Source organism: Labeo rohita, chromosome 16, assembly GCF_022985175.1.
Source record: "Labeo rohita strain BAU-BD-2019 chromosome 16, IGBB_LRoh.1.0, whole genome shotgun sequence".
In the NCBI taxonomy this organism is placed as follows: Eukaryota; Metazoa; Chordata; class Actinopteri; order Cypriniformes; family Cyprinidae; genus Labeo; species Labeo rohita.
The window spans coordinates 15,539,443-15,561,953 of record NC_066884.1 but is presented as its reverse complement, the minus strand read 5'-3'; the positions used below and the strand labels follow the sequence as shown (position 1 = coordinate 15,561,953).

The window sequence follows — 22,511 nt, the reverse complement described above, 5'->3', positions numbered from 1 at the left end:
GAAATTTATCAATGTCTCACGTCTATACTATAAAACATTTTAAGGATATTGTATAAAATATAATAGAAAAACTATGACAGTAAAAACTGAAATTAATCATCAGTTTAAATTACCATATAAGGTCATATTAAACATGAATTTAACTATAATAAAAAAAAAAAAAAAAAATCAAAAGAATGTATATCAAAATTGATCATCTCAAAACAAAAAATATTTTATTAAACATTTTTAAAAATAATGGAAACAATCTTACAGTAAAAACTGACATTGTTAACCAGTATAAATTACCATTTAAGATATTACAAAAAAATAATGTACTAACATTTAAGTATAAACTAATAAAAAAAATCAATAGAATATTTATCAAAAATGTATCAATGTCTCATGTCTACACTATAAAACATTAAAAATATATTTTATAAAATATTTTTAAAAAATACTGGAAAAAATATTACATGAAAAACTGAAATTGTTAACCAGTTTAAATGATCACATAAGGTAATATTAAAAATAATGTACTAATATATATATATATATATATATATATATATATATATATATATATATATATATATATCAATATCTCATGTCTACACTATAAAGTATATATATTTTATAGTACATTTAAAAAAATAATGGAAAAAAAAATATGAGAGTAAAAACTGAAATTGTTAACCACTTTAAATTACCATGAAAGGTAATATTAAAAATGATGTACTAAAATGTAAATATAAACCAATAAAAAAAAAAACAGAACGAATATATATAAATCAACATCTCAAAATATAATGAAAAAACAAAATATGTAGTTTAGACAGTAAAAACTGAAATTGCTAACCAGTTTAAATTAGCATATAACCCTATAATTACCATATAATATTAAAAATAATGTACTAAAATTTAAGAATAAACTATAAAATGGGTCTACTTTTAATACTAATATTACTGATAATAATATAACAGCTCAAATATAAAAGCACATCTGACTAAGTAACCAACAGAACAGTACTACAAATATACAACAAAAATACGCTACAATGCACACACACAATGTCTGTCTATTTCTTTATTATGACTGCAAACACAAAACACTCCCCTTTTTGATTACATAAACAGTTCAAGAAATAAGTGTCAATTGTCTAAAAGATTACTAGCCTGGGAGCAGCTGTTAACGTCACACATCCTCACATGTATGGATGGAGGACGCGATCCAAGATAAACCCTTACAGATGTTTGATTTGACATGACAGACATGAGGAGGTAGTAAAGGTACCCCAATTCTTTTTACAGACTGTTATTTCACAGTCACCAACTGCTTACAGAAACTCTAACACATCCTGTAGACTTGAAACAAAGTTTTATAGTAATATCTTAATGGACTACAAAGAGATTGTGCAACTAACGTACCAACGCAGTAACAAATCTGAACATTTTATAAACTAAGTCAGCAATCAGGAGTGAGGTACAAACTTCTTAACTTAAAACCTTTTAGTCAGTGGAACACTTTAGGACGCTACAGTAACATGTTTGTGATAAGTGACCTATAAACAGCCTCTCTTTAAATAAAGAGACAGGAAATTAGCATATTTGACATATGCAGTGCATTTTGTTATAAAAGACAGAGAATAAAAGAAAACGGAGGCAACTTGGCAGCAGATTGTTAAATAACTGATGTAAAAACTGTATTTTAACTATAACCTATATTCCTTATCATGTATCCAGTAGTGTATTGACTAAGTGATGCATTTTATGTGCTTCAATGATTCTAATTGATGTCACGAATAGCTGCGAGTGACATATTTGGCTGAAGTGGGTTTGTGCATTTCTCCACCTGCTTAATTCAGCATCTTATTGTTTGTTTACAGTTCATCCCTTGATTCGTCGAAGATGAGCGGATTTGTGGCCTCTTTCTTCAGGTAGGCGATGAAGTCGCTAACCTCACGACCACCCTGTGGGACGAAAAAATGCTTAAGTAACATTGTAATTTAACTGTGTGTGTGGGAGACAGATGATATTCACCTCATATCGCAGTGGCTGGTCTTTTTGTCCAGAGGGTGCAAAGTAAATGGTTGGAAATCTGCAGATTAGGCAAAACAGGTAATGAATCAAGAAGAAAAACAGATGAATGTCATAAAATGTTTGTTGTAATGAACTATAAATAGATCAGAGACATAAGAGACTGAACGTTACCCTTGGACATCATAATTTGGGGGCACATCATTAGCTGTGGCATCCATTTTAGCAATGACGATGTTGGGGTCCCCAGAGAGCTAAAACATAAACAGAAACAGAATAAAATCTAAATAATGAGCATTACAGTGGCTTTATTTCCTGACATACACTACTGTTTGGGGTCAGTGAGAATTTTTGCTTCATTCAGTCATTCATTTTTTTATTATTAATTATTTCATTCAGCAAGACGCATTGAATTAAAGGAAAAGTTCACTTCCAGAATGAAAATTTCCTGCTAATTTACTCACCTGCATGTCATGTAAGATGTTCATGTCCTTCTTTTTATCAGTTGCAAAGAAATTAAGGTTTTTGAGAAAATTATTCCAAGATGTTTCTCTGTATAGCTGATTTCAAAGTTGGCCAGCAGGTTGAAGGTCCAAATTGCAGTTTCAATGCAACTTCAAAAGGCTCTACACAATTCCAGCTGATGAATAAGGGTCTTTCTTATCAAGTAAAACAATCGGTCATTTCCTTTAAAAAATGCTTGTTTTGCACTAGCTCTGCGATGCATATGCCCATCTTCACGCATTACGAAATAATATTGAAAAAGTCACACGCGGTTAGTTCTTCGTGGGTGAAAAACATTTCTCATTTTCTCCTCCAATTTTATCTTTGCCATTTGAATTTCTTTGCACGTTTGACTTTCTTTGCATTCACTTTAGAAACACTGGGTCAGTACTTCTGCGTACACCATGTGTGAAATTTCCAATGTTATTACGTAATGCGTGAGGTCGAGCTAGTGCAAGATGAGCATTTGTGGTTAAAAAGTATAGAAATTTGAATTTTTCTTAGAAAATGACAGATCGTTTCACTATTCCTCAACTGGGATCGTATAGAGATCTTTGAAGCTGCACTGAAACTGCAATTTGTGCCTTCAACCCACTGCCCATCACTGAAGTCCACTATATAGAAAAAATTGTGGAATGTTTTCCTCAAAATCTTAATTTCTTTTCGACTGAACAAAGAAAGATTTGAACATCTTGGATGACATGGGGGTTAGTAAATTAATCGTAAAATTTTCATTCTGGAAGTGAACTTCTCCTTTAACACATTTGTAATGTTACAAACTATTTGTATTTTAAATAAATGCTGTTCCTTTAAACATTCTATTTAGCAAAATATCCTGGAACAACTCATATACAATACATTAACACTGAAAATAAGAAATATTAGAAAGATTTCTAAAGGATCATGTGACATTGAAGACTGGAGTAATGGCTGCTGAAAATTAAGCTTTGGCATCACAGGAATAAATTACATTTTAAATGCAGCCTTGGTGAGTTCCTTCATAAATATTAAAATAGAAAATCTTACCAACTCCAAAACCCTGACCCCTAATAAAAGTTCTTTATACTATACATATATTGTGTTAACAAACCTTTTCTCCAAGCTCCTTGTATATGGGTTCCAGGTTCTTGCAATGGCCGCACCAGGGAGCGTAAAATTCAACCAACACATCCTTCTCTGGATCATTCACGATCTCATCAAATGTGTCAGCAACCACAACCTGTCGAACCACATTCATGATGAAAACCAGAAAACATTTTCCTCATTAAACATGAAAAAAAAAAACATAGTGGGTCCACATACCTTGACAGGATCATCGTTGGACTCTGGAACAGGCTCAGATTTCACATATCGCTTCAATCTTTTAGCAAAGTAATCCTCCAGGAACCTCTCTAAGGACTTGCCATCTCGCCTACAGAACCAAACACAGAACAAACTTCTAAAGCCTTTTCTCAAATTTATTGATCATGTCTTACAGGATGTAAACAGAAAAGCACTGTCTGTAAAGACTAGCGTGTTACAAAACTCACGTGAATTCTTCCTGCATGGAGTACTTGTGTCCCTCTCTGGTCCGGATGGTGACAAGGGGAATATCTCCTCCCTCAGACGAGCCCAAACCAAACTCCTCCTCAAGCTCATCCTGAAACTCCTGTCGATCTGCCACTGCAAAACTCAGACCTCGATCCTGGAACTGTGTTGCCACCTTCATAACTCTAAAAGAGACAATGAAAAATTAACGGATATAAAGAGAACGAGTCCGATATTCCAATGATGGGGGCTCACCTGTTCCTCCAGTAGTTTGTGCCTTTGATATTCCGTAAGTAATCTACATTGTAATATGCTGTAAGCAGATCACTTCCTCTCAGAATGTCCCTGTTTTCTGTGGTCAAATGTGGACAGAGACCAAATCTAAAAGCAGAGCAAGATGAATACAACAACTGAGTTCCAACTGTTTGACCAATCACCCACAATATATACAAGCATCAAATAAACATACACATTGTCTCTGATGAATGTACGGAGAGAGGAAACAGAAACGGATTCTGTGTATTTCACCACATTGTCCTCAAACTTGCTGTTTAAACGGGGGGGACGAAACAGCAGAACACACCTAAATGGAAAAGACAAAGAGAAGAAAAAGTTCAAAACCTTTAAGACATTTAAAGGAGACATCGGATGCCCATGTCCGCAAAATACTTTGGTTAAAATTCCTCAATGGTTGTGTAAAAAGTATTTTACCTTCTCAAAAACAGCTTTGTTCACAGCAAGCCATTTGGGTGCATGTCTACGGGTCATGTTTACGTTATATCTTGTTTTTATTCAGTTACAGCAATAGCATGCCTTTATCCATATTAGAGATTTCCTGGCTGGAACATCATCAGTATTATCTCTTTGATGCATATGTGGATTTTCTGCATGAGTATACTATTACAAAGTATACTACACTTTTACTATAGTAAAATCACAGTGAATTTTCTTAAGGGATCTGTATTTATGTATACTTTCTTTTTAATTTGTTTTTAAAACTGTACGGTCTTAATGGTTTGATATTTTTTATTGTTTAAAAAAAAAAAAATCAGAAAAAAAAAAATTGGAAAATCACCCCGAAGTCCTGATCTGAAACAAATGATTTGCAAACCTGCTCTGAAATCCCGATCTGAATCAAATGATTCGCAATCCTTGCTCCTAAAGCGAAAGATTGACAAAACCGCTCTGAAGTTCTGATCGAAATCAAACTGGTCACAATCCATGCTCTGAAAAACCATCATTTCGGACCAGGACTCGGAGCACTGATTGCGAATCATTTGATTTAGATCGTAACTTTGTATTCTGCAAATCATTTGATTTGAATCGTTCCATTTGCAAAATGATTCATGCTCCGAAGTCCTGATCTAAATAAAATGATTCGAGTGAATCATTTTGCCACGCAATGGTTTAACTGATCTGGAGTTTCAAAAAGCTCCAAAATTTCACCCATCACCATGAGCTTTTTAAAATTGTTACAAGCGAAATTAATAGTGAAGTTGCTTGTGAATTGCTTGAAATGAATGATCATGAATGATGAGTTTAAATAAATCGGAGAGGTTCCAGTGTAAATGACTCAATTGATTACGTTTGTCTGTTCCTCTTTTCGTGTCTTCAGCCATGTTTACACAACACTGTCAATACTACTACTGGCTTAGCTCAATTGCTTTCTGACATTAACTGAAATAAGCAAAAAGGTATGATGTTTTTTTTTTTAATTGTGTGAATTTTGCATGAAAAGATATGTGCTTACTGACCAAATCAAACACTTATTTCTTAGATACACTTTCAATATTTCAAGCACTTTTCAAGTACCTCTTCAGGAATATTGCTACTTTCAAGAGTTTTCCAGGCCTTAAAGTCAAATTCAAGTACTTCAAGCACTTCAAGCAACCTTGTGAATGGATTTTTATCATTGTAGGGTGGTTGTGTCCTCAGTCCTCACAGTAATAAGACACATTCATAAGCAAATACCATGTAAAAGTGAATTTTGCAGCCGATGCCCCATTTAAAAATGTACAGTTCATCTTGATATACCAAATATGAACATTTTCAGTCAATAAATCTGACATTTCATAGCCTATGTGATATAATCACAACCTTTACACCTGTTTATCTTTGAGTAGCTTACTTTAAAAGAGACTTATCTATCACATATGGCATGATATTTCTCTGTGTACTTTATGGAAGAAGAGACATCAATAACATATTTAAACATTAAATACTGATCATAGCAGTCGTCAGTTTCTAAAATGGTTGTTTCCTTCAAGCACTGTGTCATACTTACTCTCCATCTACCCCGTATTTCAGGCCTGTTCCCACATCAGTAGAATGAGCAAATCGATAGCTGTCCCTCAGGGCACTGGAGACCTTCAGAAACTCTGCAAGTTGTGTACTGTCCTCCCCAGAGAAGAAGCCTGAGCAAAGCCATAAAGTAAGAGACAACAGGGCAAAACAAGAAAGCAAAGAAATTAAGATTGCTTCAGTTCCAACAGAGATTAAAATAACACAAAAGTCAAATCTGATTTGTTTTGAGCTTCTGCTGCAGGAATGATTTAAGATGTTTTGGCAGGTTTTACAAATTCAACTCACCCACCACACTGGCCTCATAACTGTTGACAAAAGAATCCAAATTCGCCTCACTGAGCAGAGTCACAGAACTTGGACCTGCTTGCTTTTTCATGTAGCTCACTATGCCATCTGTTTCAGATCAAGATATGAGTAAGTAACTAGAATAGTTAAAGCCAAAAAAGCAACAACAAATTAAAACACACTGCTGTTCAAAAGTTTGGGGTCAGTAAGACTTTTTCTAAAGAAATAAACACTTTGATTTAGCAAATATGCATTGATTAAAAGTGACAGCAATGAGATTTGTAATGTTATTGAATTCAAAGAATCTAAAAAATGATCTTGATTTCCAAAAAATATATTAACCAGAACAACTGTTTTCAACATTGATAATAACTGGTATAGTAAGTGTTTCTTAAGCACCAAATCAGCAAATTAAAATTATTTCTGAAGGATCACACAGAAAACTGGAGTAATGGCTGCTGAAAATTCAGCTTTGCCATCAGTTCAATTCAATTTATTTATAAAGCACATTTCAAATCAACCTTAGTTGCCAAAGTGCTGTACAAAATTTACAAAAGAATAAAAACTATATAAAAAACAAGTGAAGTACATACCCATTACAAACAATCAAAAGCACAAGAGAAGAGATGCGTTTTTACCAAAGATTTAAATGCAGGTAATGAGGAAGCAGTTTTAATGGGGAATGGCAGATTGTTCCACAGTTTAGGACCTACTACAGCAAAGGCTCTGTCACCCCTGCGCTGCAAGCGAGACCGTGGTATTCGCAAAAGAAGACCGTCTTGGGATCTAAGCGACCTAACCGGATTGTAGGTGGTGAGTAAGTCAGCGAGATAACTCGGAGCTACGTTGTTTAAAGCTTTATACACGAATAGTAGGATCTTATAGTCAATTCGATAGCGTACTGGCAACCAATGTAGAGAGCGTAAGATAGGTGTGATATGATCTCGTTTGCGGCTGCCAGTGAGTAGACGGGCAGCCGCATTTTGTACCATTTGAAGGCGAGAAATAGAAGAAAGAGGTAACCCAGCATACAAAGAGTTACAGTAATCGAGTCAAGTGGAAATGAAAGCGTGGATAATGGTTTCAAAACTTTTCCTGCTCAAGAAAGGTTTAACTTTAGCTAATCGACGAATATGAAAGAAACCAGTAGTAACTATTGTATTAACTTGCTTTTGTAATGTAAGACTATTGTCCAAGTGAAATCCAAGATCTTTGACATCTGATGTAAGAAACGGAGTAAGTGCACCAAGATCAACAGAAACAAATTATTTCTAATGGTATATTTGCTGTATTTTTGATCAAACAAATGCAGCCTTGCTGAACATGAAAACATAAAAAAAAAAAAAAAAATCTTACCAACCCCATACTTTTTTTAAAAGCACTGTATGTATTGACACAAAATATCAACCTGCTGTTCTGGGACCATCATAGGATCCAGCTTCCTCTCCATTGCGGAAGATTTTAAGGGTGGGATACCCATTCACTCCAAAACGCTCACACGTCTCTGAGTTCTCAGTGCAGTCAACCTGACCAAACATCAGAAAAGAGACACATTCTCTATATAAGCATGTATAAACTCATAATCTTGCAGAGTGAGTCATCTGTATAGGCTGAAGATTTGAGCTGGGTAATAGGAACTGGCGGGTCCATCACTCCTCACCTTTGCCAGAGGCAGTGTCCCTTTCAGCTTTGTGGCAGCAGCTTCATATTCCGGCGCGAGCCGCTGACAATGGCCACACCTGTGGTAACATCATATGAGGGATGTTAATGATACATTAAGGCATTGTACTGTTTAACTGCAAAGGCAGCTAGATAGTTTCAACTTCACATAGATCTTCCTAATGTTTTTCAGGGATTTATAATTGTTTAAATTAGAGTATTGTGCATTTGCATCATAATTTAGGTATATGCATCTCCATGTATCACAATACTTTAGATTCATGCACTACATGCATTAACGTCCATTATCATTCTCCACAGCCCAGACATGAAAAACCCATCTTACGCTCTGGTTGCTGTACAAATAGTTAATTGCAACCAAACTACAACCTGAGTGCAGATGGAATTACACTTTTACACAATTATAACGAATGCATCTTATCTGGGACATACCAAGGTGCGAAGAACTCCACCAGCAGAGTATCGTGCATAGCTGCTCTCCGGTCAAAGTCAGAGTCTCCGAGCTCCAGCACATCGCTGCCCTCCGCACTCCACACATTCACTACTAGACACATGATAAACCAAGATAAAAGCATTTTGGCCGGTGTCAGCGGAGACTATGAGACGCGTGAATGTTGAAATTAGCCCCGCTCCGCGAGTAGCAGATGTATGGATCGTCTTAAGGTCCACACAAGCACCGTTCTCCTGGAAGAACGCGTTTGAAAAATTCAGTAACGTTACATTGGTACAAGGCCTTTACTTGGCATAATATGTGCCTCCGGTCGTGTGGTGCCGCAGCACATGGGATTTATTACGCTCATTCAGAGGTTTTAATCTTTTAGATATGGTTAGTTGTTTGAAAATCAATAAAGTGTTCAAAGACCATAAGTCAAAGGTGGGGAAAATATGCAGTGATTTATTTTAGCACTAGGGGTCACCATTATATATACAGACACCAGTGGCGGCTACTGGTCTGTCAAATAGGGGAAGCTCATTTTCGGCCTACATCATAAAATTGTCTATTTATTTATTCACAAGAATGTGCCTTATTGTCATAAGTAAGTCACAATGCAAACAATCGTAAAAAAAAAAAAGCTTTAGTTTTATTATGCAAAATATGATGTATTTTTTCTTTTAGTCAGATGCTACTATAGAGTATAAATATTTTGCAATTTAAATAAGGTTATTATGGAGATTTATTTATTTATTTATTTATAAAGTATTTTAATAGAAATATAAGGTTTCATTATGTTATGTTAAAATTTTTCAAGATTACTATATATATATATATATATATATATATATATATATATATATATATATATATATTAATTTATAGTCATCCTCCATGTTAATATTTAATGTAGTAATTTATATATATATATTGATTACTACATTAAATATTAACATGAATGAATGAATGAACGATCTAAAAAAATATTAAACTCTGTAAAAGTGAAACAAGGAATGTGGTGTATAATTGTGTGAAATGTATGATGAAAATCAAGCAATTTCGCCAAGCAAATATAAAGAAATAGGTTGCAGCAGTTTTTATTTCGACTCAACTTGAGAAATCCGTGATGGGACTGAGCGCGAATAGCTTCAGCGATTCCTTATAGTACAAAATCGCTGTCAGTCAAAAGGAGATGCAATCTTTCGACAGACCCTCCAATCATCACGCAGAAGCTCGGAGTCCAGGCCAGCCCACTCCTCATTTGCTCCTCATTCACCCCCAGAGACGCTGAGCGTCCGTGGGCGGGACATAATCGCAGCGTTTATCCAATGACCGTCTAGTTTCAAAGCACTGAAAAAAAAACGTTCAAAGCAGCCGCATTGAAGTCAATGGACGCTGGGCTTCAACGGGGAAATGCACTGTGACGCTACGGGAATGTATGAGAAGTTAGATAGTTAGATATAGCAAGTCAGCCGACCTGCTATATCTAACTGATTCTGAACGAACTCGTCTTTGAGATGAACGTTTTCTAACGAATTTTTAGTCAATAAAATGTTAATACAATAGTACATAATTTGACCATTAATTTTGTGACATTATAGGGGAAGCTGAGCTTCCCTTGCAGTCTTAAAGAAATCGCCACTGACAGACACATATTATTTAGATAAGAAAAGGCTTTGGCCTCGTAAGAGGTTGCTGTTTTGAGATTTTGACTTGGCAGTTGAGACTGGAAAGACATTAAATCAGACAGAATATATAATATAATATATAATAATATAATATAATATAATATAATATTTAAGAAATATCACAAGCAAGAGTGCTATTTTTATGAATAAGATAACTAAAATAGAAGTTTAATATTCAGCAGTGTAATATTGTAATATTGGCTATAGAAAAACGTGCAGTAAACCGTAAAACTGTTTGCGCAAACCAGTGAATTCATAATTAAGATCACCAATTTGCAATACAAGCAGCAAAACAAGCTGTTTTGTACAGCTAAATATAGCTGGATGCGATTAAACCGGAAACCAGACCCATAAAATTTACAAATGGCCGCGTCTGAGAAAAATAAGGTAGATTAGAGGTGTTTTCTTGAATGTCAAATTTATAGAGGTGTTTTCTTGAGTGTCAAATGAGATGAGTGGGTAAGTAATTTGAGCTAGACTTCTGGTTTATTAGCCGCTATAGAGAGATAACAAGAATAACAACATGCAATAAATGGTAAAACTGTTTGTGCAAACTAGTATATTAATAATTAAGATAACACATTAAAATACTATGGTAAGACACATCAATTTGCAATATCAAGCAGCAAAACGAGTTGTTTTGTACAGCTAAAAATAGCTGGAAGCCTGACCCATTAAAATTTACAAATGGCCATAATAAGAAAAATAAGGTGGATAGAGGTGTTTTCATGAGTGTCAAATTAGATGAGTGAGTGATTCAATGACATGCTCACACAAACAGTCGCCAGTGTTGGGGGGAAAGGCATTACAAGTAATGCGAGATACTAATCAGATGACTTTTTTTCTAGTCTTAACTAGTGAAGTAACACATTATTTTTAAATTTACAAGAAAATATTACTTTCTCAAATAAGTATCGCAAGTTACTTTGTTGTCCCATTTTTTGACTCTCCTAACATAATAATTCAATATGTTAAATAACACAAATATCCTTTACATATTTAATCACATTTTTAACCAATGTCTTTGCTGTTGACCAATTATATAATTCAACCATCCCTTACGAAAATTAACCATGGTTTTACTACAAATAAAACTGAAAAACATTGTTTTTTTTGTTTGTTTGTTTTTTTTTACCAGGTTACCCTGGTGAAAAAACAGCATATGCTGGTAGGTATGTTTTGATGCTGGTTTAAGCTGGTCCTTTGCTGGTTCATGCTGGTCCTTGACCAGCAACATGACCAGCATAAACCAGCAAAGGACCAGCTTAAACCAGCTAAGGACCAGTATAAACCAGCAAAGGACCAGCTTAAACCAGCATAAAAACATACTCTAACCAGCATCCTAGCATCAAAACATACCTACCAGCATATGCTGTTTTTTTCACCAGGGTATGTGTGAGAGGATTATGAAAGAGCCACAACTTTAGTTTTAAAAAGTACATTTAGTTTTAAATAACTAACGTAACATTACTTTCATAAAAAGCGTATGTAACACAATTAGTTACTTTTTTAGGGTGCAATGAAATATTGTAATTACTTTTATAATTAACTTGCAACCCTGCTTGTTGCTGTTGTGTTAAATATAATATAGGCTAATATATTTAGGATGCATTAGACCTATTCAGAAATACTTATTTAAGGTTTTCCCAGAACAAGAAGTTATACAAAGAAACACATCACCTGAGGAATTTCAAGACCTACAATGTGCAAGTGAAGTTCCTGTCTTCAGATGATAAGCTTATGCCAAAACTGACTCAGCCCATCTTTTGCTGAGTGTTTTAGTGAAACGGAAAACCCTGTTTTCCTTCATTCTCGATTATTTCCTAAATTATAAAGTGTTATCTGTTAATACAATGCATGAAGGGGAAATACGTCCTGGAGCATCACTTATCATTAAAGCCAGCAGGAAACCATTCTCACGGACCCTCCAGTGCAATGGCTAACCAATCATAGTTGTTAAAGCCTTCTTTTGGCCAGCTATTTTTAAACAGACATTCAAATAGTAATTTAGAAAGAGGGCTGCTTTGTTGATGTTCCAGATCCTGAATTTTCCATTTTACTCTCCCATTTTAACCAAATGCCTAATTTAACTTTCCAGACCGTCCTAAAACAGACAATCATTGTATTTCAGTTTCATTTAATATTTTTTTATTTAATCTCCAAATCTAAATCTATGGACAGTGGTTTAAAATCACTTGCTCACTGCAATGGCGTTATGTAATGACAGATTAATTAACTACTGTATCTATAATAAACTCCTCCAAGTTATTTATTTTGATTTATTTTATTGTATTGTAATGTAATAGTTGGATAATATTCCAATAACATTTACAATGAGTTTTAAGAAACGTAAAAGAATGTATTAAAACAACTTGAAGAAAATTTTTTTTTTATTAGGTTCATTATGTAAATATTCCCATTATTTTAACACATCACTGGGTGTAACAGTAAGTAAATATCAACAGAACATTAAGGTTAACACTTATACACATTATAGCGTAACCTAAAATGTGTAGTGTATGGAAATGTCAATAAACACCAAATATGTATATATTTAAAACCTCCATTTGTTATGATTATATTATGTTTTGTAATGACAGTTTTATGCCACACTGTTACACACTAAACACTAAATATACACTAAACTAAACTTAGAACTAAACAGTGGGAGGGTAAGAATACAGTAGGCGTAAGCGCGCGTGCCCACTCCTCGCGCACTCGCGACTCGATTGTCTTGACGTTCTGTCACTGTAGCGCGCTTTCCAGCGCATAGGATAGAGATACAGCGAGTGATTACGCGCACACCGGTTTAGAGATTTCACTTTGGGATCTAGACACAGCTGCAAATTGTATTCATAGATTTGTGAAGTTTACAAAAGGACGTACGTCTGTAAGAGTATCTTGATTGTCCTCAGGAAGGAACACTCCAGAACTTCGGTCTATAAAAGTAAATGCCACTTCTCCAGTAAGGTAAGAAAGTTTACGCTACTCACAACATAAATGAATGCAATGTAAGACATATCGCTAAGGACCTGTTTGATTTCTTATTTGCATTCAGTTTCGTACAGCCTACTTTTCTTCGCATCTTTGTCCTTAAGTTTTTCTATTGAAGTTTCCATCTTTTGACCTGACCTACTTCTTGACGTCTGGTATTGATGAGATTATGTGATTGCTTTTTCTTAGGGTCCACTCTCAAAATGAATAAAATTTTCCAACAAACATACAATTTATGTAAACAAAAATTTTATAATTAATAATGTTTACTGTAAATGTATGCTCTAAAACAGAATAAACCTACACACAACCTTATGGTAAAATATGTCTGAAAGAATAGTGGTTTTCCTGTAATTAAGGTGCAGTTTGGCTGTTAAAACGTAGATGTCTATTTACTTTTCTTTCTTTCTTTCTTTTTTTAGACCAAATCACACTCACATGTGTTTGTGATCTGGAGCAGGTGCTGGTTTATCCATCATATGTTTTTTTTCCCGCCCTTTAATAATTACATTTATCATTTGCATAGCAAAACAACATACAGTACATTATTTAAAATTGCATGTATTTTGTATGTGATGCCTGTCATAATACAAATATCTGAGTCATGGCTGTGTTATGAAGTAGAATGGTGGAATGACACACTGCCCTGAACAAATTTGATCTTTCTGTGAGTCATATCAAAGGCTCTTCAAATATTTTTTGTTCTTTTGTGGTTGATCTAACAGATTTTTAGCATTGCATGCTAATTAAGTGCTTCTTTCCCAAAGCATTCTAGACTGTCAATCACTTGCAGATACAAACAAACCCCAGCATTGCAAAAACCGCACATTAGATCCATGAGATGCTGATCTTGACCTTGTTTCTAGATGATTCAAGTCGAGACAATTAAAATGAGTCCACTATCTGTTTCGCCATCTTTTTTTTCCAGACAACAATATCCCCTAAAGCAGGTCAGACTTATGAATAGGAGCTCTGAAAGAATCACTCGTACCTGCCAATGGTTCCACATCTGGAGAGCAGAGACTCTAATTGATTTCCACAGGAGAAACGTTTCACCTTGACAGCAGCATACTGAGGTCCTCATAAAAAACATCTGCTGTGGATATGATTTCTCTGTTGGGTCATGAGCACTGGGTTGGCACAGACTCTTCAACTGAAATTCTTCAGATTACGCCAGGGGGTCTTGGTTCAGTAGTTCACAGCTGCTTGTGTTGTGAGATAATTTATGTCATGAAATTAACTGTAAATTAGCAGCTAATAAACTGGAATTGTTTACTGTAGAGGAGTCTGATATGTAAATATTCAGAAAAGAGAATTTGATATCTGATTTTAAGTTTCGCAAATCTTTAAAATGTCTTCTACGTGTGTTTAAATCATTAGTCGTAACCTTCTATATGTCAAAAAGTGACTTTATATGAGTTCAGGGCGAAATAAAATGAGAAAAGAAAAAAAGAACATACAGAGGTCAGTGGTGATGAGATGGGGGTGTTGTTAACAGATGAAGACGGCGGGTAATATTTCCACCACATGCTTACATAAGCCTTTCTACCTCATGATTTTTGCAGGCAGAGGCTTTGGATCTATTGGCTTCTGCATAAAGCTGTTCCCATTTCTTTATTTGTCCATTGTTGGACTTTTTTGCACTTTTGTTCATTCATTTTGCATTTTTGTTTGCACGTCCCTGTCTGTTTTCACTGCAGAACTGCTACAGAGTGAGAAGATCTCTGATCTGAAAGTCGTTCCGTCTTGGAGAGAATTGAAGCACAGCCGCAGAGCTGGTAGTCATTAGGAGAGGGGAAAGTGACTCTGATGTTATTTTGCAGGGCCTGTTTGCACGGAAGAAAAGACAAACAACCCATCTAGGGTGAAATATAGAAACAAAGCTGTGTTTGTAAATCTCACACAAGTGTTTAAGTGGAGAACTCTTGAAAAATGATCCCGGCAGCTGGCAATAAAGCTTGTCTTGTGATTGTTGTGATACAGAAAATGGCTGAAATCTACAATAGTAATATCTGTCATTGCTTTCAGTCAAAACAAATTCAGTGTTATGTAAAAATCCGGTCTTCCTTATTTGGGATTGACGTTTGAACTCAGACCTGCAGCCATTGATTCTACCGCTGTCCTCCTGCTGTCTCAGAGTTGTATTTTAAATCAGGTAGACGACAGGGGGAAAATAATAACCCTCCTCAACTTTTCCTTTTGCTTCAGTATTATGGAAAAGGCATACTGGCACTGTGCTGAAGTTTGTCCCGTGAGATGCAATCGGAAAATTCATTGTGGTAAAATATGAGGTCAGGACAAACTGTCTTTTATATGTACGTGAGAGACGCAGAAATAGAGAGAATTGACTTTATACATGTGTATTGTGAGTGTGTGTGTGATGTCAACTGAAGGGAAATGGTCACTGGATGACAGACCTGTATTTTCTTTCAAGATGTTTCCTTTTGTTCGTTTCTGGTCAACTCCCTGGTGTTCTTCAGAATGAGAGGAGGAGACAGTTGAGACCTGCAGGATTCGGATATTGTTATTTATCTTATAGACAATGAATTGTAAACACCATGTACACTAAGTAACGCTTCCTCAAGCACAAGCACATCAGATGCAAATGGAAGAAAGATTTAGATGGAAAAAAGTGCATTTCATTTGGATTTCGATTTTGTTGGCAGCACAGGAAATTACCTCTGTGTTTCCTCTGTTGCTCTTTCTGTCTTCTCTTGTGCCCAGGACATCCTGAGTCCAGCATCTGGCAAATACCTGCCCTCTTTCTCTGTCTGTGCTTCTCACTCTCATCCTGTTATTTCTACCTTGTTGTGGAAGATATATGACCTACAAATATCAGGATTCTAGCCTATTCTTGATTAAATCTGAGAGCTTTCTGACCCTGCACAGATCGCAATGCAACTGACATTTTTAAGGCCCAGCAAGGTAGTAAAAACATCAAAATAGTCCATGTGACATCAGTGGTTCAACCTTAATTTTATGAAGCTACGAGAATATTTTTTGCGTGCAAAGAAAACAAAAATGACGACTTTATTCAAGAAAAATGCGAAGATGTAACATGGAATATTTTTATGATGTCCTTACTAACTTTCTGGGCCTTTAACGTGGTAGTTGCGTGGCTGTCTATGCAGGGCACATTAAATTGATCAGTGTACAATGACAGTATACAGCAGTATACAAACATTACAAAAGATTTCAAATAAATGCTGTTCTTTTGAACTTTCATCAAAGAATCTTTTTAAAATATGTATCACAGCTCCCACATAAATATTAAGTTGCACAGCTGCGTCTATTGTTCTCCTCATTTGTAAGTCGTTTTGAATTAAAGCATCTGCTAAATGATTAAATGTAAATGTAATAAGAAATGTTTCTTGAGCTACAAATCACCATGCTGGAATGATTTGCTAAGGATCATGAAGATGAGTGGTGGCTGCTGAAATGTTCAGTTGCAGCCATCATAGGAAAAAAATAAATTTTTAAACACACTTAAATGGAAACATTTATTTTAAATTGTAATATTTTACAATGTTTCTGTTTTACTGTATTTTTGATCAAATGAATGCAGCTTTGGTGAGCATAAGTGCCTTTCATAATATAGAAAACTTAAAGTTTGAAACCCATTCAGAGTTTTGAAAATCCATTTGGTCAGTATAGCAAGGGACTCTTTAACATGTAAGAAACCTCTGGATTGGGGTTAAAAAAATTTCTTTGCTGTGATGGGAATGAGAGGAGGAGGAGAATCTAGAAGCATTTTCATGGAGTCACTTTCAGGGCAGACAGAGAACGATGCGTTTCTTTTCCTCTGGTGAAAACCTCTTTACTTTCAAATGCTCCGATTCAGAAACATCTGGTTATTTTTTCAGCTGTAAAAGGCGATAAAAATACGGTTTTAATAAGGAGCAGGCTTCCTCCTCGTTCTCCAGAAGGGCTCTGCAGCGATGGCCAGTTGAGTAAATCAGAAAGCTTTAGGAAGAATGTACTGGCAGCGAAAAGACTTCCTCTTGGGAGATAAATGATGGCAAATGGGTGATGCAGTGATATTGTGTGGTACCAAATCCCTAAATTCCCTCATTCAAACATGATCTCAGCATTATCCCCACACATTTAATCAAAAGCTATAAGAGATGCAGCAGATTTTTAACCTGGCAAACTGAAAAATATTTTAGCTTTGCTTTGCAAAGATATTTTGCTGGAAAAATTTGAAGGCTTTGGTTTCATCACGCACCTGGATTCAGGCCTAATGCCTTTTCTGAGTGCTGCACTCCTCTTTGCACTTAGGGGAGGCTCAGTGTTGTATGTCACACTCACTTGAATAAATCCAGGCCTCTGAAAATGTAATAAATAAAATAAGGAATTTTTTTTTAATAAATATAAATGTAAAAATATGGACATGAATTTATTCATTACGACTTTAGCTTTATCATCGGTACAACCTGCTCCAGTTTGGCCATCTGTCTGCACAGGCATAGCGGCCACCTCATTCTGATCCAAATGTTTGCTATTCTGTCTCATAAATAAATGGGCCTCTTAAGGTAAATTCCTGTGTGGGACAGCTTTACTATACCCAGGACATTCAGTACTGCCCAGACCGTACAATAAAACACAGACAGGAGAAAAAAAGCACACATATGAAAAGTTCCTTAACTGCGCAGATTGAGCTTGACTCCATATTAGTGTTTGCAAATAAATTTGCCAGCCAACAGCATGTTGATTTAGACCAGATTCGGGGGGTGGGCGGGGTGGGGGGGGGGGATGGGGGGGGAGTCTGTTATCTCACTTCAGTCTTGTGGCAGTTCATTAACTAAACCAAAGCAAAAAGTGGCGATACTCAAAACAGTGAGAGGACTGTAGTGATACTGCTGATATTTGATGCCTCATGCGTGGAGAATATATAAAATCTCTAGTTATTTTTACACATTTCTAAGAATGACTGGAAAAGTAATGGAAATTCATTGATCAATGGTTTTGGGAATCCTGTCTAAAGTATTAATCTCTTAAAGGGTTAGTTGACCCAAAAATGTAAATTTTGTCATTAATTACTCACCCTCATGTTGTTCCAAACCTGTAAGACTTTTGTTGATTTTTGGTACACAACCTTAATGTTATAAAGCCACGAGAATACTTTTTCGAAAAGTTGAAGACTGGCACGGAAGAGAAGAAATTGTTAAATAAAGTTGTTATTTTTGTTTTCTTTCTGCACAAAAAGTATTCTCATAGCTTCATAAAATTACAGTTGAACCACTGATGTCACATGGACTATTTTACAATTTTAATGTTGTCTTTACCACCTTTCTGGGCCTTGAACATGGTAGTTGCATTGCTGTCTATACAGCATCAGAAAGCTTATTCATTTCTATCTATCTAAAACATCTTAATTTATGTTCTAAAGATGAGTAATTAATGACATAATTTTCGTTTTTGGGTGAACTATCCCTTTAAATTAGTGTTGTGTATTGAAAATGTCAAGTTTGATGTCACTTCTGGATTTGGACATTCTATTGGTCCCTCACTATTATTTCACTGCACAATTCCACAGTTGTTACGTTGATGGTGCTGACAAAAGTTCTTTGAGGAAAATGTCCCTCACTGAGGGGTTGCTCAGCTGACTCCACAGCTGTGATTCTGGGTCTCCAGCCTGCATGGAGTGATGTTCCTTTGGGTCCTATTGGGACTGCGGCACTCTTTTTCTCCTCCTTTCTCTCTTTCTCTCGCATGTGTTCTGACTGTACGCCCAGACTCCTGAGGGCCTCACACGCACATACACAAGCCAGCTCTGCGTTCATGGAAATCTGCAATCAATTTAGCCAGCAGGGGAGGGGGGCGTCACACTAGAGACCCCCATTTTAAAAGAGCTGTGTATATAGGCATGCATACGTGCACGTGGAGTTCAAATACACTCATGTGGCCTTGTGACGATTGACTGGGCTGTTTCTTCATACACATTCACATTTGTTCAGCATTTCCTCTCTATGGATGACATACTGTAAACTTTGTTAAACTGACAGAGGAAACGCAACTCATCTTTGTCCCATAGTCTAAGCTACTGGCCAACCATTCATGAAATTGTGATTGGCATGCCAGCACAGCTGGAGCTAAAATTAAACTCAGTCTTCTTCCTATCGATTGTCATTGTGATTGAAGTTTCAGAGAGCAATTATCAAAACTGGGTCACAATCCCAAGTGCAATAAGCAAAAGATTATAAGAGCCTAGATTTTTATTCATGCAATGGAATAAAAGTGTCCACATTTGTTTATGCGGTGTGTATTGGAAAACAGAAGATAAATTATGTTGAAGGAATGGCCATGATGTCAAGTTTGGCTGTGTCACTGAAATTAAGAGGGTAACCTCATCTGTCCCTTTGGGAAGAAATGAAAACTGAAAAACATTCTTGTAATTTCTCTCAAAGCCTCTTCCCTACACAAAAGCAGTTTACAGAACTTAAACTCTCAGGCCGTCCTAATTATATGAGTTTCTCATGCCCTTGTTTAGATTTAAAATTTCTCATATATCTTAACACTAAAACGTATAGCTCCTTGGAGTTCATGGTGTTTTGATTAAGGACTGTGGATTAAGAACTAAAAAAAATAAACCCTTGTATATTGTACTGTATATTGTATATTTTGCATTAATTTGAGGTGAGAGTTCATATGTGAAAAGATAATATTTACTTTTATCCAGTTAGCACTTTTATCCAAAGCTTTTATCCAAATCTTTATACACTGAAAAAAAGGTAACCTAAAAATGGTGACTTCTAAATTAAGTCAAAAAAATTTAAAAATATATAAATTAATTTATAGCAGCAAACTTATAAGAAACAGTTATTTAAGGTAACAATTGCAAGTCACCACTTTTTACAGTGTAGATGAAAATAAAACAGGGGTGTTTCCTCTGAGGAAGCAAGGGACGCAGTGCCTCCTCAAAATATTGGATGAGAAAAAATAAAACAATAAAATATAACATTAAACGTGTACAAAACACTATATTTCTCTCACCTCCCCTGAGCCCATTGAGTTTTAACAGATCTCCTGCACTCTTAAAAATGAAGGTTCTTACCGCGCCGTTGTGCTACGGGTGTCCCGAGTTCGAATCCTGGCTTAAGGACCTTCCCTGATCCTTCCCCCTTCTCTCTCTATGATCTGTCCTATCATAATAAAGGCAAAAAGACCACAAATAAATATTTAAAAATAAATAAATAAAGGTTCTTTATAGGCATCAAAGGTTCTTCCATGGAACCTTTCAAATGCAGAAAAGGTTCTTAATAGTAGAAAAAGGTTTTTTAGATTTTTAAAATGTTTTTCCAAAAATGGTTCCTCTATAGCATTACTGCAAAAACACGCTTTTGGAACCTTTATTTTTGAAAGTGTAAAGCATGCAGTGGGTTTGGTGGGGGGTAATTGAGAATGAATAGGAAAAAATCACTTGAGAGGAGGCAAGGCATCCATGTGCAATCACGATATGATTGGTTATGACTAGTTATGTTCGGCTATGATTGGTTCATGTGATAAATCCTGTCTCTTGTGTTTGTGTGCGTTCACAAATCAGTCAGAATTAACAATATAATGCTGTTAATGGGAAGAAAACTTAAAAAATTAAGTAAACAACTCACACATTTAGATATAACCACTTTGTTAAGTCAAAATAAGACTTAAGATGGCCTAAACACATGATCTGTGGGAGTTTTTAGTGAGTAATCAACTTGGTGAAATTTTAAGTAAATCTCTGTCTTTGACCATATTTAGTGTGCTTTGATGACTGATGATCCGAAAAATTAAAAAAATACTTTCAAAAGTAAAAAGTTCAAATAATAGGTTAAATAAATTTACTATTAAAAAGAATAGCTAAACATAAGTCCACAAATAAAATATAGTTTTTTAAATTGTTATGTAAAATTCTTAGAAACTTCATGGGATTCATACTTACTGTAGAATATTGATTACATTGTTAATGAGAAAATATAAAATAGATTTTTCTGATAGTGTAATTAATGTTTATTTGACCAAGAAAGTGGGACTGGGACATGAATTTACATTTTGATAACTTTGATAGAGGATGAATATTTTAAAACTTAAAAATCATTGTGTAAACCTACTGTTTAGAATTAAAACTGAAAATTTCCTCAGAAGACCATCTATTAAAAAATAACGCCAAGTAATGATGAGTTCATAGGAAAGTGGTTTTCGAACAATGATTCTGCAGTATGAACAGGTTAAATGAGTCACTCACAGTGTGCAGATATACTTGAGTGTATTTGATATTTGAGGGTGGACAAGCAGAGAGGAAGAGGAGGAGTAGAGGAAGAAATAAGTAGGAGGAAGAGGTAAGCTAGGAAACATTTCCGGTTAGATAAGGATGTGAAGAGTCATGCTGTGGTGTTAATCAACATTCCCATTGGAATTATTGTCAAATTCCTGTTTCGAAAAACATTCATATCAGGAATAAATACCCCAGATGTCATAGTTCTGAGTCATGATGGTGGATGTTTGATTCACTTTACACCTTTCTGTTTTTTACAAGAAACATACAAGCAATAATAACAGTCATCAACAGTTTCAAAAGAGAAAATTACTTTTAATACAAAAAGAATGAATTAAATGCAAAGTTTGTTTTTTTCTGCTTTGGTTTTTGCCTCTACATGTTCTGGGCTATATAAATTATGGCCCATGTAATTATGGTGGTGCTTGGTCATGTCTTTTAAAGAGCTCAAACCTCAGAAGTGCCCATCTCTTTAACTTCTCTGCCTCTGAGGGTTTGGTTTAGCATGGCGACACTCACCAAAGTTTGTGAACGTGAGAGTGTGTGCTTTCATGTGAATATAATTTGATTTTATGCGGTTGTGTGCACCTATACTTGAAAAATACGGTCGAGCGTATTCATGCGTTTCTATATATATTAAAAAAAAAAACCTGGGGTTTGTATAGAAATGTGTTTTGTTTGTTTGGCCTCCACGTGTCTTAGGCCCAGTGAAGCCACAGTCATGTAGTCTGTGGTTATATGGTCTACAATGTCTAGCAGGAACCAGCTGTCAAATTGTGAGGTCCCCCACAAGGCCTCAGGAGCTCTCGGCTCCATGCCTTTAAAT

At 35.4% G+C, this 22,511-nt stretch overlaps 2 protein-coding genes across 2 annotated transcripts in view; one reads left to right on the top strand and one right to left on the bottom strand.

Annotated features, from left to right (window-relative positions):
• Nucleotides 1-1,048: 1,048 nt before the first annotated feature.
• Nucleotides 1,049-9,123, bottom strand: pdia7 (protein disulfide isomerase family A, member 7). Its single transcript, XM_051131663.1, has 13 exons — nucleotides 8,749-9,123; nucleotides 8,297-8,375; nucleotides 8,045-8,162; nucleotides 6,637-6,744; nucleotides 6,332-6,461; nucleotides 4,517-4,630; nucleotides 4,303-4,428; nucleotides 4,050-4,232; nucleotides 3,823-3,931; nucleotides 3,611-3,739; nucleotides 2,191-2,270; nucleotides 2,020-2,077; nucleotides 1,049-1,949 (listed from the first exon to the last, which is right to left on the bottom strand). Exons 1-13 carry the CDS (start codon nucleotides 8,889-8,891, stop codon nucleotides 1,860-1,862), a joined length of 1,467 nt encoding a protein of 488 aa, XP_050987620.1. The 5' UTR covers nucleotides 8,892-9,123; the 3' UTR covers nucleotides 1,049-1,859.
• Nucleotides 9,124-13,160: 4,037 nt separating this feature from the next.
• pear1 (platelet endothelial aggregation receptor 1) overlaps nucleotides 13,161-22,511 on the top strand; it is a 46,727-nt gene continuing 37,376 nt past the window's right edge. The window contains 1 exon segment of the mRNA XM_051131662.1: nucleotides 13,161-13,407. The gene's annotated coding sequence lies outside the window, so the exon portion shown is untranslated.

Excerpts from the sequence above, each read along its gene's own strand:
- pdia7 (XM_051131663.1), bottom strand. The coding sequence starts at position 8,891 with ATGCTTTTATCTTGGTTTATCATGTGTCTAGTAGTGAATGTGTGGAGT. Across the intron at positions 6,745-8,044 it reads TGATGGTCCCAGAACAGCAG|ATGGCATAGTGAGCTACATG; the intron begins GTTGATATTTTG and ends GATCTGAAACAG. Across the intron at positions 4,233-4,302 it reads ACAAACTACTGGAGGAACAG|AGTTATGAAGGTGGCAACAC; the intron begins GTGAGCCCCCAT and ends TGTCTCTTTTAG.